Source organism: Anguilla anguilla, chromosome 18 (assembly GCF_013347855.1).
Source record: "Anguilla anguilla isolate fAngAng1 chromosome 18, fAngAng1.pri, whole genome shotgun sequence".
Taxonomy (NCBI): domain Eukaryota; kingdom Metazoa; phylum Chordata; class Actinopteri; order Anguilliformes; family Anguillidae; genus Anguilla; species Anguilla anguilla.
The window spans coordinates 13,740,015-13,753,703 of NC_049218.1; the positions used below are offsets into that span (position 1 = coordinate 13,740,015).

The window sequence follows — 13,689 nt, forward strand, 5'->3', positions numbered from 1 at the left end:
TTATTTTATGTTTTTGGCTACCTGGGATAATATAGATAAAGACAAGATTAATGAAATATATGATATTAGCATATCATCAGGTTACTTTTCCAGAACTTTCCAGTTCTTGCTAATGCGGTGACATGACATCATGTGACCATTGTTTGTGAATTTTTTTTTTTTTTCTCTTTTGTTTGGTCAAAGGCCAACAAGATCAAGAGCCTGCAGGAGCTCATCCCTGACTTCACGGAGAAGGACGTGTATTACCCCTACCTGATTAAGTGCTACGGTAAGACCCCCTCGGCTCGGCCCGCTGTGTAATTTAGCGTTCTCCCGCAGGCGCGGTCCTGTGTGTCATGGCGTATAATCGCGTTAGCGCGTAGACCCCGTCCCTGGCCTGTACCTGTGTGTTAATGGAGCGTCCGTGGCAGCGTGGAACAGAGGGACATGCGAGCCGAGGCTGCTGTATTTACCCCCCCCCCCCCCCAACGTCCCCCCCCGGGCCCCCTCCTAAGCTGTTATTAGCGGGCTGATTAAAAATGCAGCAGTGCAGAGGGGGAGGCCGAGGCGTCCCGTTGAAGATGCTTTTTTGTTACGCGCGTTTGCTAATGAGTGCCTGCTGTACTGGGCCTGACGTGTGAGGCCCGACATGTTAAAGTACTTAAAGTCCTTCTGTTCCGCCTCCCGCACGCCGCCTATCATTATTTAATGGCCCCGGGGCTCCGCCCAGCCTCCCCCCCCCCCCCCCCAGTCCCGCCGGTCGGGGCCTAATTTGGGCCGAACCCAGAAAGTGGATCACTTAACATGCCATTGCTCTTTTCTCCCTCCCTCTCTCTCTCTCTTTCTGTCCCTCTGTTACTCTTCCCCCCTTCCCCTCTGTCCTGTGCCGCGAATCATCGATTTCTCATGGCTGACTGGCTGACTGGCTGACCCCCCCCAGGCCTGGATAACGACCTGCCTTCTGCGAAGGCGGTGTTCCAGAAGATGCAGGAGGAGGGGGTGAGTGCGGACGAGCTCACGCTCAAGAGGCTCGCGCAGATGTACAAGAAAGCCGACGAGGCCGTCCCATTCCCAGAACCCCCCGTGAGTACCCGCGCCGCCGCCCCCCTCCCCAAAAATAACCCCGTGCACCCCCGCCCAGCGGCCTGCGCCCCGCTGCGTTTCTCACCACGCTCCCGCACCCCTCTGTCTCCAGCGTACCTCATTTAAACATCCCATAAAACCTGTTTCTTTCCCCACCGAATTACGGTGTATTTACATCGCCTCCGCGTGAATACCTTCTGACCCGGCCGACTTCACTGGACAGAGTGCAGTGACAGTTGGACTGAACACCGTACAAAGAACTCCCAGAGCAAACGGGCCTCCCTTCCCTCTTTATTTAGTGACGTTCAGTATTCAGTGTTCTGAGCGACGTGGCCGTTTGCAGCATCCTGCCTTTGAACAGGTGCATCATAAACACACCTCAGAGAGCTCATTTATCAAGCGTTTGATGCGGAAGTCATTTGCTCATAGCACTACACTTAAATTTCACGCTGAGTGTCTCATCGGGTGCCGGTCTTGCTCTGTGGTGTTAAGGGCTGGGGATCAAAGCCACAGCAGGCCAGGAGTGCACACGCAACACTCTTACGATGCCAAGGGGAGGTGTCCTGGGGCAAGGGTGCCAGGCTGGAGGTCCCGCTTACCGGAACAGACGGGTCACTGGGTGTGGAACCCGCCGTCGGATCCAGCGCCCCCCCCGGGGTTCTGCTTTAAATAGCAGCCGCACAGCCTGCGGGGACCGGGCCGGGCTGTGCCGACGCGTCCGTGCTAACCGCTAACCGCTCCCGAAACACAGACAGAACTCCGCATATCGGAGAGGAAATTAAAGGATCGTTTCCCCTCCAGGCGTGGCTCTGCTGGAGGAGAGAGGAAAGAGAGATTGCTTTAATGAGGGGGGTGGAGAGGGAAAGGGAAAGAGGCAGTTCAGTGGTAAAGCTGTGGATGTTGTGGTGGAGGTGAAAAGGGGGTGGATGGGAGATTTTGGGCGAGAGGTCGGATAATGCTGGCCCTCGTGTGTGATCCGTAAAGCAGGGCCCCTTCATGTCCCTTTCCCTCATGGGGCCACTCAAATGTGGGCCCCAGACAGAGTGGCACGTTTTAATTTTTAGTAAAAACATTTTTTACCACACGCACACACATACATACACACTTTTCCTGATGGGCTGCGATGGTTTCTAGCTCCGTCAGTCTCTGTTCCTCAACCTCCCCCATCCATTTCCTGCCCCCCCACCCCACAGCATGACTCTTGTACCACCACCTCACCTGAGGGGCTTTGGGCCCAACATCACCACAACATCACAAGTATCACAATTTATAATTCAGCACCTGCCGGGAAGGTAATGCAGAGTTTCATAACCAGAATGAGCACCAACCCCCCCCCCTCCCCTCCCTTTCTGCCATTCACCTCTAAAGTTTCCTCAAAGCAGTCTCAGGTAGCGCCCCCCCCCCCCCCCCGCCCCCGGTGCTGAGCGCCAACGCTGGAGCCGCAGGGCCCCCCCCCCCCGAGAGCTCCGATAAGGAGAGCTTTCTACAGAACCCGTGTTCAGCCCTCTCCCCTAACACCGCCGCCACTGTTTATCGACTTTAATTACGGCGTTAATGGGAGAATATACAATGTTAAGGCTGTGCTAATCCTCTGAATGCGCTCGCCTTCAAAAGCACGCTGTTCAGACAAAAGGCCGTTTAATTAGCTCGACCTGACCAGAAAAAGAAGAAAAAAAACGAAAAGAATAATGTGATTGTATTATTTGTGTATTAATCCGGTTTGGAGATGAAACGGTGGGCTGTGATTGGCTATAAGCTGGACGGGGTGCAGTGTAGTTAATAAGAGAAAAGGCACCCTGGTAATTGCAGTCCAACCCCTCAGAAAGATCCATTGACGGGTGCAGGTGCGAGTCTGGTATGTGACAGGTGACATGACTGCATGCTGTTTGTTACACACGTGCTAGAGCTTCCCCTGCCAGGTCATGTGACCAATGTTGCCTTGTCTTCTTCTTCCAGGAGTCCTTCAGCTTTTACGCCCAGAAACTGAAACAGAAATCGAAAGAGCAGAGCCCAGCAGAAGAGGCCTAAAGAATCCGCTCCTGTTTTCATCTGTCCTTAATTAGTGGTTATTTTTCTCCTTGTTTTTTTCAGTCGTTTGATTGATCCATGTGGAATACTGTGATGTCCAGTGTTGAACTCGCTGAGCCCTGCTTGCGTTCTGATGATGTACAGAAGTATTTATGCTTATCAATAAAAACATGGGAAACGGAACGGATGATGTGAGCCCAAAGATGCCAGTATAGAAGCAGGGAGTGTGTGTGTGCGCGTGTGCCCGTGTGCGTGCATGCGTGTATGTGTGTGCGTGTGCATGCATTTGTGTGCGCGCGTGTGTGTGTGTGTGTGTGTGCCTATGTGTGTGTGTCTGTGTACGTGCGTGTGTGTTTGTGTACGTGCGTGTGTGTGTGTGTGCCTATGTGTGTGTGTGTTTGTGTACGTGCGTGTATGTGTATGTGCACATGCGTGTGTGTGTGTGTGTGTGCGCCTATGTGTGTGTCTTTGTGTACGTGCCTGTGCGTGTCTGTGTGTATGTGTATGTGTGCATGCGTGTGGGTGTGTGTGTGTGTGTGTGTGTGTGTGTGTGTGTGTGTATGTGTGTGTGTGTGTGTGTGTGTGTGTGTTTGTGTATGCGCGTGTGTGTGTGTGTGTATGTGCGCATGCGTGTGTGTGCTCACTCGGGCGTTCAGGTGAGATTAGGGCAGCCCCTGGGGTTTGGTGGCAGGCCCCTGAATGGTGTGCTTGTGCAGGACCCATGTCCCCCGGCAGAGGCCCTTACAAATGAGTCAGAGTGACTTGTGCATGTCAGCATCACACTTCAGTGAGTAACACGCTGTAATAATAATATCTGCAATTAAAGTTCCTTTAACTCTTTTGTTTATGAAGGGTTTCTCTGAATCTGTTTGATCAAACACCTTGTCTGTCTGGCACCGCTCCACAGCCATGCTGAAGCACGAGTGAGGCTACATGCTAGCACATTTAGGGCCTGATTTACGAAGACCTTTAGCACCCGCAAAACCAATCATTAGTTGTTTTATCAGTTTTGCTTGTGCTTAAAGGTTTTGCACATGCTAAAGGTCTTAATAAATCAGGCTCTTAGTGTAGCTCTGTTGGTTCATGTTTGTTGGTTTTTGTTTAAAATGCATATCTTAAGAATACATTGCTACAAGAGAAAGTTATCAACTGGATTGTGTTCCTTCTCTGTCTCATTGGCAAAGTTGTGCTCTTTTTCTCTTTTTGAGTCAGAATTCAGAATTCAGCAGGAACATTTTTAACACACCCACATATCCGGTCTGTCTTGGGTTTACCTTTAATCTGAGTCCGTTTCTTATGCTTTTATCCCCAGTCTCACTTTTTTTGTGCTCTTGCTTTCTGTAGCTCTGTAGATACAGGAGTTTTGATACTTTTTCCTCATGAGATACTAATTTCCAATAATACCTGTTTTATAGAAGACATGTAATATGCTTCAGTCCCAGTAATACCTGTGTTTGATATGTTTACTATGGCGAATTGCACTAGGCTGCCAGCCACAGTTGTCGCTGGAGATTTCCGTATTGGGTTCTCCAGTAATACCCATTTTTTGATTTGCCTCAGTCCTAATCTGTCCATGTTAGACACCCAAATGGACATTTTGCTTGGCGGCATGCTTTGTTCCATAATGTGCTTAGATGTGAGAATAGACTGTGTCGTAGTAACCCGGAGACAGACCGACACAAACACAAGTGTTGAAAAACAAACTGCCTGTGTCAGGGCTTTAACCCGTGATTCCTCTTCAACCACGCCAACAGCTCCTGTGTCAGAAATGATGTCACGGTCAATCTGGGGAAGAATCGATAAAATTGTCATTTGTAATTAATATCATGACAAATGTTAGGTTTGGATGATTTTTATTGCATTTCTTTCAACAATTTAATCCTCCTTAGACATTGGATTACAATAGGTATATGTGGTACTAAATTTTACACAACAAATGTATCAAGGTTTTGCACCAGTGCAAAACTTTTTGAATAATACAATGACACAGGACCTCCAGGTAGACTCATTTATTACACCTACCAGAAGCGTTTCACTGTAGGTTTTATAATCTTACATATACAAAAGAAAGATTATTTAAAAAAGAAAGAAAACAAAACAAATAGAAAATGGAGCAAGTAAATGCGACTGATAGATATCGACCAGACAAATGTTTTAAACGTTTGCCAAAAACTCTCATTTGAGAGAGAATGCAGTACTTTGCTGCCATCCAGCGGCAGGACATGGTAGTGCAATTTTGTACAGCCCCGGTGAACATTGCTTAGTGCTCGTTGTACGAGGCGAGGGTATGTGAGGTTTCACCAGTCCTGGCTGGACTTCTGCTTGATGAAACGCAGGGACAGGTAGTACAGCCCCATGAAGGCCACACAGACTGCAATCTGGACAAGGTAGCAGGAGTATAGAGGGTACTGGTTCATGTCCATGGCGTTGACCACCTGTTCAACAAAAGAAAAGGCTATTATTTTAACCAAAAAAATAAAAAACAAATCCTGTAAGTGGAAACTTCATAATTGTTGCCGGGTTTATTTATTAGTTTGGCTTTTCTGTTTTGCTTGTAGGACATTGAATCTGATTGTTGATGAGCAGCTGTGCGGTATAATGGTTAGGGAAATGGGCCTGTAACTCTGGGGTTGTTGGTTTGCTTCCCAGGTGGGGCATTCGTGTTGTACTCTGTAGCAGTGTACTTAACCTGGGAATCAGTACTTATCCAGCTATTTAAATTGACTATACAAGAGTGTAAGCTTCGTGAGTTGCTCTGGCTAATAATAAAATGCTGGAGGATCCGTTTCGACGACTTGCCTGAATCCCGTCCACGCTCAGAGTTAAGTTTCCCAGCTGGACCTGGTACTTGAGACCGCGGAACTGCACCTGCAGCATGCCGTCGAACCCCCAGCGCATGAAGGACACGTGTGAGAACCAGGAGGCCACTGTGGGAGAGACGCAGAGAAACGGCGCAGTCAGCGCACAGGCAGAAGGGCCGGGCGTTAACGAAAAAACATCTCTCCACACTCTTCTTTGAGCTGTACAGTCCATGTGAGCAAATACAGGCCCTGGTCAGAACTCCAGGTTTATAACCTGGGTACTTGCAGATGTGCTGAATAAATATCAAGGTAACTACTATCCATTAGATATAATTATGATTTGTTCATACATAACTGCAATTTGTTACAATTTGTTATATATGTAAATTGTTTCTCATGATTCTTGAGTTAATTTCTTGACTTTGCATAAAAGGAGTTAAGACATGGATAGTGATAGTAATGACATCGGTAATGAAAATGTAGCCTGGATGAAATGTAGCCTGGATGAGGAACAGAACGGGCTCAGGTGGGGGTCGCTCCCCCCCCCCCCCCCCCCCCCCCCCCCCCCCCTCCCCACCCGTGGTGGCGGGCGGGCCGCTCACCCGTCCACATGTTCTCCAGGCTGATGACGAAGCCGCCGGTGAGGTAGAAGACGGTGAAGAGGGAGTTCCCCATGAAGGCGGACGTCTGCAGCGTGGGCAGCGAGGCGGCCACGAACAGCGCCATGGAGCGGCTGCAGTACACCGTCAGCCAGACCAGCAGGAAGTTGAGCAGGAAGCGCTCCGGCGCCTCGTTCAGCCCTGCCAGCCAGTAGATGGGCAGGCCGTAGACCAGCGTGAAGGCGCAGTGTTCCGGAAGCTCCCCCAGGATCTGGGCGTAGCGCACACAGGAGGTCAGCCTTGATTAATCCACCTGCTTGTGGTATTATGGCCTCTAATTGCTTGTTCTAGCTATGGCCATTTCCGGCTCAGTGCACTTGCCTACTGTTGAGTATACAAGTTGTATACAGTTGATATACTCAACAGTAGGCAAGTGCGCCGATTCGGACATGGACCATGTCCCATCTCTGCGCTCTAAGATGGTGCTTGCGAGGAGCAATGCTGACCCCCAGTGGTCACAAATAAGCCTGTTGACTTTTCTGGGTTTTCTGGTACACAGAGAGGCACTAAGATGCTACAGATGTTAAGATGTTACATTTTTGGGCATTTTCATGATTACCTTGGCAAAGAAGTATGACGTGACTGAATACATGCCGTCTTCCAGTTCGTGATACAGCATTGCTCTTTCAGAGTGGCCTGTGAGTCAGATTGAAAGCACATCAGAACAGTAACTGTAGGTTTTACGAGATCTACAGAGAGCCCCATTGTCAGCTGGAAATAAAACCAATGCAACGTCTGTGGAACTTGACGGTCTTATTATGACATCATAAAGCTATAATTATCAGTTTGACTAATGTCAGCCAAATGTCACCCACTAAGATTACCAGTGATTAGAGTGTGAGGCTTCAATCTAATTATTGCTTGATGACGCATTAGTTGTCAATCACCAGCTCATATGAACCAATCAGGACTTAAGTAAAATGACTGGTTTCAATCACTGATCTGCATGTGACCTTGAGGATCTGGCAGCCTCTACCCTAGCGCCTGTGATCACAGCTCAACCGGCAGCTCATTGGCTGATGGACGGTAGGACAGGCCGACGTCGAGACACTCACACTTGGCGATGACGTCCAGGACGACGGCGAAGGGGGTCAAGGCCCCGATCATGTAGAGCAGGGCCACCGTGTCCTGGATGGAGAGGCGTTCCTCCCCCGCCCCGTAGTACAGGAACCCGATCAGCAGGGACATCAGCAGGGCCTCCATGCCGTGGACCAGCAGGGTGACCAGGTCCCGGAAGTCATTGTACACCTGCCGCCTGAGGGACCAGAGAGGAAACAGACTGAGAGAGGGCAGAAGGAGACGTGCAGGGCAGTGTGTGAGAGAGAGAATAGGTGTGTGCGTGTGTGTGTGTGTGTGTGTGTGTGTGTGTGTGAGTGTGTGTGTGTTCAGGGAAAGAGTGCCTGAACGCTGGCCTGTTCAGAGCTGATATCGAATTATTTGTTCCATGTTTAAGAAATTGATGACGGCACAAACGACATCAGAGGATGTGTGTGTGTTCTCTTCTTAACAGAACAAAAGTATTGTTCAGATCTACTCAGTGGCACAGATGCAGATAGAGTGTACCAATATCAATGTTGAAAAACTGCACACTGTCTCTGTAAAAGTAGTGAGAATTAAATAGTAATTTGAAAGTAGTGTCGCCCCCTGCTGGCGTACCTGATCAGGATGGAGAACTGGTGCATTCGGCCCGGCAGGCGGTCTCTCTGGTTAGATACGGTGATCACCTCCTCCTGGAGCCTCGGCATCGGGCTGGAGGAAGAGACACAGAGACCCCAGACATTCAACCCCCAGCCAATCAGAGGGCCCAGCTGGACTGGGGGGTTGGGGATGCAGGTTGATCTAATTCTGGAATGGGACTGGAGCAGGGGAGGGCGGGACAGTGTGGGGCGGGGCACGGAATATCAGAGCTGATCCACCTGTTGCTCTCAGGAGCGACACTCGACTCCTCAGGTTTCCACATGAAATCGTCCGTCCCCTTCACCTTCTCCAGGAACTGCTCCGCCAGCACCTTGGCCCGCGCCACACACTCGGCCTCGCTCTCCGGGCTGCGCCGGTCGACGCTGATCAGGTCCACTGCGGGGGAGGGGACGGGGGGAAGGGGGGGGTGGGGGTTACAGAGGGGAATCCTGACAGGCGTTCCACTCCCACAATCATCACCCAGTCAAACACAGCCTGTCTGTGACTTCACCCGCCCCCTTACCGTAGAAGTCTGAGGGGTTGCAGTAGCGGGGGCAGGGGTGCCCCAGCGCGGTGAAGTACGGCACCATCTCCCGGGCCGGCCCGCAGTACGCCGCTGACCCGGAGGAGAGCAGCACCACCAGGTCGAAGAGCTGGAAGATGTCGGAGCGCGGCTGGTGCACCGACAGCAGGACCAGCCGGTTCCCCCGGGCCAGGCGAGACAGCGTGATCACCAGGTTATGGGCCGTGAAGCTGTCCAGGCCGGAGGTGGGCTCGTCCAGGATCAGGATGCCTGCACACAGGCAAACCACACCACTGGTAGTGTACAGGTAATCTACTGCACAGGTAATTTACAGATAATCCACACCACAGGTAACATACAGGTAATCCACTCCACAGGTAACACACAGGTAATGTACTCCACGGATAACATACAGGTAATGTACTCCGCAGATAACATCCAGGTAAACCACTCCACAGGTAACATACAGCTAATGTATACCACAGGTAACATGCAGCTAATCCACACTACATGTAACCCAGACCACAGAAAGCATACAAGTAACCTAGACCACAGGTAATATAGATCACAGATAACCCAGTTTACAGGTAACGTAGATCACAGGTAACAACACACAAATAACAGACCACAGGTAATACAAACGACAGGTCACTCAGATCACAGGTAATACACTACACGTAACCTGGCCCACAGGTAAGACAGCATATAGAAGGTGCATCACAGGCCACAGGTTATGTTACACACTGTCAAGACCATAGACCAACACACAAGTGACAGCACAGGGCACACATACAACGCTGACAACATACCAAAGCGTACTTTACTATGTGTTTATATAACACTGAACACAAGTTACTTATCGCATCATGTAAAATCTTTACTGTTGGATTTACTGTAGCCCTGTACACGTGTACACAGATAACAAACCTCACAGGAAACACGTCTACTGTCGATCAGTGCTCTCATCTTCTGTTTCACATGGTCTCGTATCCTCACAAATAACAGGTTTCGGCAGCAGAGGGACTGCCCTGCTGACCACTGGTGATTGGCCTGTCAGATGCTGTAATTTCTCCCTGGCTATAGCAGGTAATATCAGTAGCTCCACACACAGGTAAGGGGTAACGCGCGGAACCGCTCTGCGGTCTACGCGACCGCTACTCACCAGGGTTCCACAGCAGCTGCACGGCGATGCTGACCCTCCGCCGCTCGCCCCCGGACACGCCCCGCACGTACTCGTTCCCCACCCGGGTGTGGGCGCACTGGCGCAGACGCAGCTCTGCGATCACGTCGTCCACCTGCGCAGTCAGAGCAGCTGAGGTCACAGGCCAGCGCAGACGGCGCTTCACCCGTATGCACCGCTCAGCAGCTCCCATGCTAAATTAACTGACTCTGTTACACAGCTTCCTTTGACATTCGCAACAGTTAAATTAAACACTGCACCTGTTAGTGTTTAAATGTAGTTACAGTGAAAATGCAGTTGTTCTGAACAATATTAGAAAATGTTCAGTATTTTTTAAATATGTGAAATTCTGTATTTGGAGCCTATGTCTGGCTTAATTTTGAATGGGGGGAGGTGTCAGTGAAAATGTATTTACTCATATTGTTGCAGCTGGGATTGTAAAATTGTGTGAGGCTATATGAACGGACTCTTTTGCTATTGGCATACTCTGGAGACAGCGCTTTGTCACGGTGTACTGTAACTGCCCAGGTCATGTGACCTGGGAGGGCGGGGCGGGGCGGGGCGGGGCGAGGCCTACCCTCTGGTCCCGCTGGGCCTGGGAGAAGTGTGTGGGCAGGCGCAGCTTGGCCACGAAGGCCAGCGTCTCGCGCACGGTGAGGTGGGGCAGCAGGCGGTCGTCCTGCCGCACGTGTGCGATGCTCTTGCGCACCAGCTGGGGCGTGCTGGGCTGCCCGTTTATCAGCACCTGGCCCAGCTTCGCGGAGCCCCCCTCGTCCCGGCACGTCACGATGTCCAGGAGGGACGTCTTCCCGCAGCCTGGAGCGGGCGGGGTTTTGGGGGAGGCGGAGTGACGGGGCGCGAGGGTGGAGGAACAGAGCGGGGTGTGGGATTGTGGGGGGGGACATGGAAGAACATCCGCAGATTAATTCAATGCAAAGCATCTTCTGCTCAATGAAAACACACCACGTAGCAGGGACACTCAGATACGGCCCTGGAGGCCACTTGTGCTGCTGATTTCCCTTCTGCCACACTAATCAGGGCCTGATTTAGACCTGGGACACAAGGCGAGTGGAATCTCCAGCTATTCAGTGACATTAATCAGTCTTGAGTTATCAAGTAGAAGATATAAGCCTTGAGGACCAGATTTGAGAGTGTCTGTCTAATAAGGCCCAGGCTAGCCTGCCCCCTGCTGGTGGGAGGTGGATACCTGAGCTGCCGATGATGGCCAGCATCTGGCCGCTGTGCACGCGCAGGTTGAGGTTGTGGATGGCTGTCTGCTTACTGCTCTGCATCTCCCAGGGCATCTTAAACTCAGACAGCTTCTCATACCAGGGGATCTGAGCCGCGGTGTCCACCTGCCACACGTGTACACACACGCATTCAAACACACACACAACGCACACACACACACAACACACATATGCATGCATACACACAAAGAACACACATACTTGAGTTGTATTAACAATGCAGATAAACCCACACAAAATATTATATTTGAAGCCTATAGTAGGAAGGATCTACACTTTTACCCAATTTATATCTATATTACTGTGATATCAGTCAGTCCATATACTGGCACAGATCCAGGAAGCAGAGCAAGTGAGTCAGCTATAAACTCCAGCTGTCCTGGGTCTCCTGGCTCGAGCACCCTGGCGGTTAGGGACAGTGGAGGTCCAGCGTGGGCCCTCTGTAGGAGCGCGTGAGGAGCGGGGAGGCGCAGAGTCTCTCACCTCATAGTGCAGGTCTCTGATCTGCAGCTCATTGCGCCCCCCGCTGTAGGTGAAGTACAGGCTGCTGTCTTCATCCGCTGTGGAGAAGAGCTGTCCCCTGCGTTTCTGAAGAGGAGAAACACACTCTGAGGGCCTGGGAGATTACAGCTGTACTGCGTGTGAATTTATGCATGCACACATTGTGGAGACTTCATGGGAGATATCCAGCTAACTGGTATTCGTCCTCAGAACATTTACAAAGCCTTAGGGAAGATAATATAAACATGGTTTCCCCTGGTCTCTCCACATGCATATGTACAGCTTCTTGGATAGCTTCCCTTGAACATCATTAGGGAAATATCTAGAAGAGCCAATGATAATTTGAAAATAAACTGTAATAATTTTGATGATAAATGATATTCATTTTTGTTATTCAAGTTTTAAAATGAGTTAAATTGCGAATTAATGTCCATTTTATAAACAGTGCTTTTTGATGCTCAATGATAATACACATCAATGTTTTTTTCTCATTTTATAAGTGGCATACTTGTACTGGTCTTATTTCCAGTACATGATGTTTTCTTCTGAATGACTAAATGATAACCACAGCGGATGTTGCCATTGAAGGTTGTATGCAATATGCCTGACAGAGCTGGTACAGAACTAACAGAAGGGTAGTATGGGGAACTTGCTCATTGTGTCGCTTGATATCAAAGCTCAAAATTAATTTGAAATGTCAAACATTTTCTGTTTATGTACACATGGGATGAGCTCTGACCTGTAATGCAGTTCACATTATCTCAGCAAGCTCATTGACTCGTGACCACTCATATCTGATGCTGATATCGATGCTGATATCCTTCAGTGGAATAAAAGGTTTGTAATGAGGGTGGAATCGATTTATCACACAAAAGGAAGACTGAATCCTGCACCCTAATATACTTAAATCATAGACACATCGGTAATCCTGTACTGTTTCAGTGTTTTCTTTACAGTTATGAAGACTGGCTGAAGCCTTCTTGAAATGTGCTGAAAAATTTCTTTTTATAAACGCGCCTGGAAACGAGCCTCCCTGGCTTTCCTAACAACAAGGACTCGAGGAGCTCATAGACCCAGTGACACCGCGATAGTTCTGCTGATGCGTCCGTGTCCGAACTCAACAGCCGGAGGCCGAGAGGCGGCACGCTCCAGCACACTCCTTATATCACGGTGCGCTCTTTCCCTCAGTTACACATTGCTAGTTTACTGTCTTAAGATAAACGCTGTGGGATAAGACGGTCAAGTGAAAGGGGCAGTTGGGCTGGGGTTGCTATCGGTCACAGCTTTGCAGTTATCGGTATACAACGCACAGTCCTGCCTCTGTGTCCAATCCTGTCGGAGACTTTCTCAGCCCACTGAGCGTTACCTCGGTATGTTTATGTAATGTACTTTGTGAACAGTATATTGGACCGTGCGTGTACTTCCTTAAGAAAAATGATGTTCTCTGATTCAGATCTAAACTGATCTGGCTCTGGAAGATGTGCCAGAACACTCTCCTGTTAGTCCAGAGTTCAGAATAAAGTACCCAGAGCTGTCCAAAATTATGTAACGTCCCAGATAACGTTTTAAATATCTCTCAGCTGGAACAGCTCTCTGCACGTGACCCATGGTGTAGCCAGAGCCTAACGTGATGGAATGAGAACAACTGAAGATTATCTTAATAACTAAATGTTGATGCATTTAGTTACGGTGTAAAGCCAAAGGAGAGAGAGAGATAGCTTACCTTGTCCCTACATCCCTCTGTCTGTGTGTCTGCTGTTTGTTTGTCCCGTGTCACAGAGCTACCGTGGAGGTCAGGGGTTATGTTGACTCACCGGCTGAGGGGAGGCAGAGGGAACGAGGCCCCCTCCCGAATCGAGGCTGCTCTCTGTCGACATCACAGCTGAAGTGGCGCGGCACTGAAGCTTCGGTCAACTCCGCTCATTGCTTCTGGAGAAGTCCCCCTCCGTCCCGCACCCTAGAATCAGAACCCTGCTCCTCTCTGCTGTCCCGGAGCGGTGGAATAAAG

General features: G+C 49.9%; 2 protein-coding genes across 2 annotated transcripts in view; one reads left to right on the forward strand and one right to left on the reverse strand.

Moving 5' to 3' along the window:
- lrpprc (leucine-rich pentatricopeptide repeat containing) overlaps nucleotides 1-3,273 on the forward strand; it is a 47,711-nt gene extending 44,438 nt beyond the window's left edge. The window contains exons 36-38 of the mRNA XM_035401040.1: nucleotides 184-268; nucleotides 920-1,062; nucleotides 3,019-3,273. Of these exons, the coding sequence (XP_035256931.1) occupies nucleotides 184-268; nucleotides 920-1,062; nucleotides 3,019-3,090 (300 nt within the window). The 3' untranslated portion in view covers nucleotides 3,091-3,273. The remainder of the gene's footprint in view (nucleotides 1-183; nucleotides 269-919; nucleotides 1,063-3,018) is intronic.
- A 1,653-nt stretch (nucleotides 3,274-4,926) lies between these two features.
- abcg8 (ATP-binding cassette, sub-family G (WHITE), member 8) lies at nucleotides 4,927-13,633 on the reverse strand. Its single transcript, XM_035401044.1, has 13 exons — nucleotides 13,496-13,633; nucleotides 11,664-11,768; nucleotides 11,138-11,285; nucleotides 10,508-10,746; nucleotides 9,913-10,045; nucleotides 8,751-9,020; nucleotides 8,467-8,623; nucleotides 8,207-8,299; nucleotides 7,606-7,805; nucleotides 7,110-7,186; nucleotides 6,494-6,761; nucleotides 5,890-6,017; nucleotides 4,927-5,525 (listed from the first exon to the last, which is right to left on the reverse strand). Exons 1-13 carry the CDS (start codon nucleotides 13,556-13,558, stop codon nucleotides 5,388-5,390), a joined length of 2,019 nt encoding a protein of 672 aa, XP_035256935.1. The 5' UTR covers nucleotides 13,559-13,633; the 3' UTR covers nucleotides 4,927-5,387.
- Between the last annotated feature and the right edge of the window lie 56 nt (nucleotides 13,634-13,689).

Bases quoted from the DNA above. Each gene is read 5' to 3' on its own strand.
- abcg8 (XM_035401044.1), bottom strand. From the start codon at position 13,558: ATGTCGACAGAGAGCAGCCTCGATTCGGGAGGGGGCCTCGTTCCCTCT. The intron at 10,046-10,507 runs GTAGGCCTCGCC...CTGACTGCGCAG, and splicing joins AGGCCCAGCGGGACCAGAGG to GTGGACGACGTGATCGCAGA. The intron at 9,021-9,912 runs GTGAGTAGCGGT...GCCTGTGTGCAG, and splicing joins GCAGCTGCTGTGGAACCCTG to GCATCCTGATCCTGGACGAG.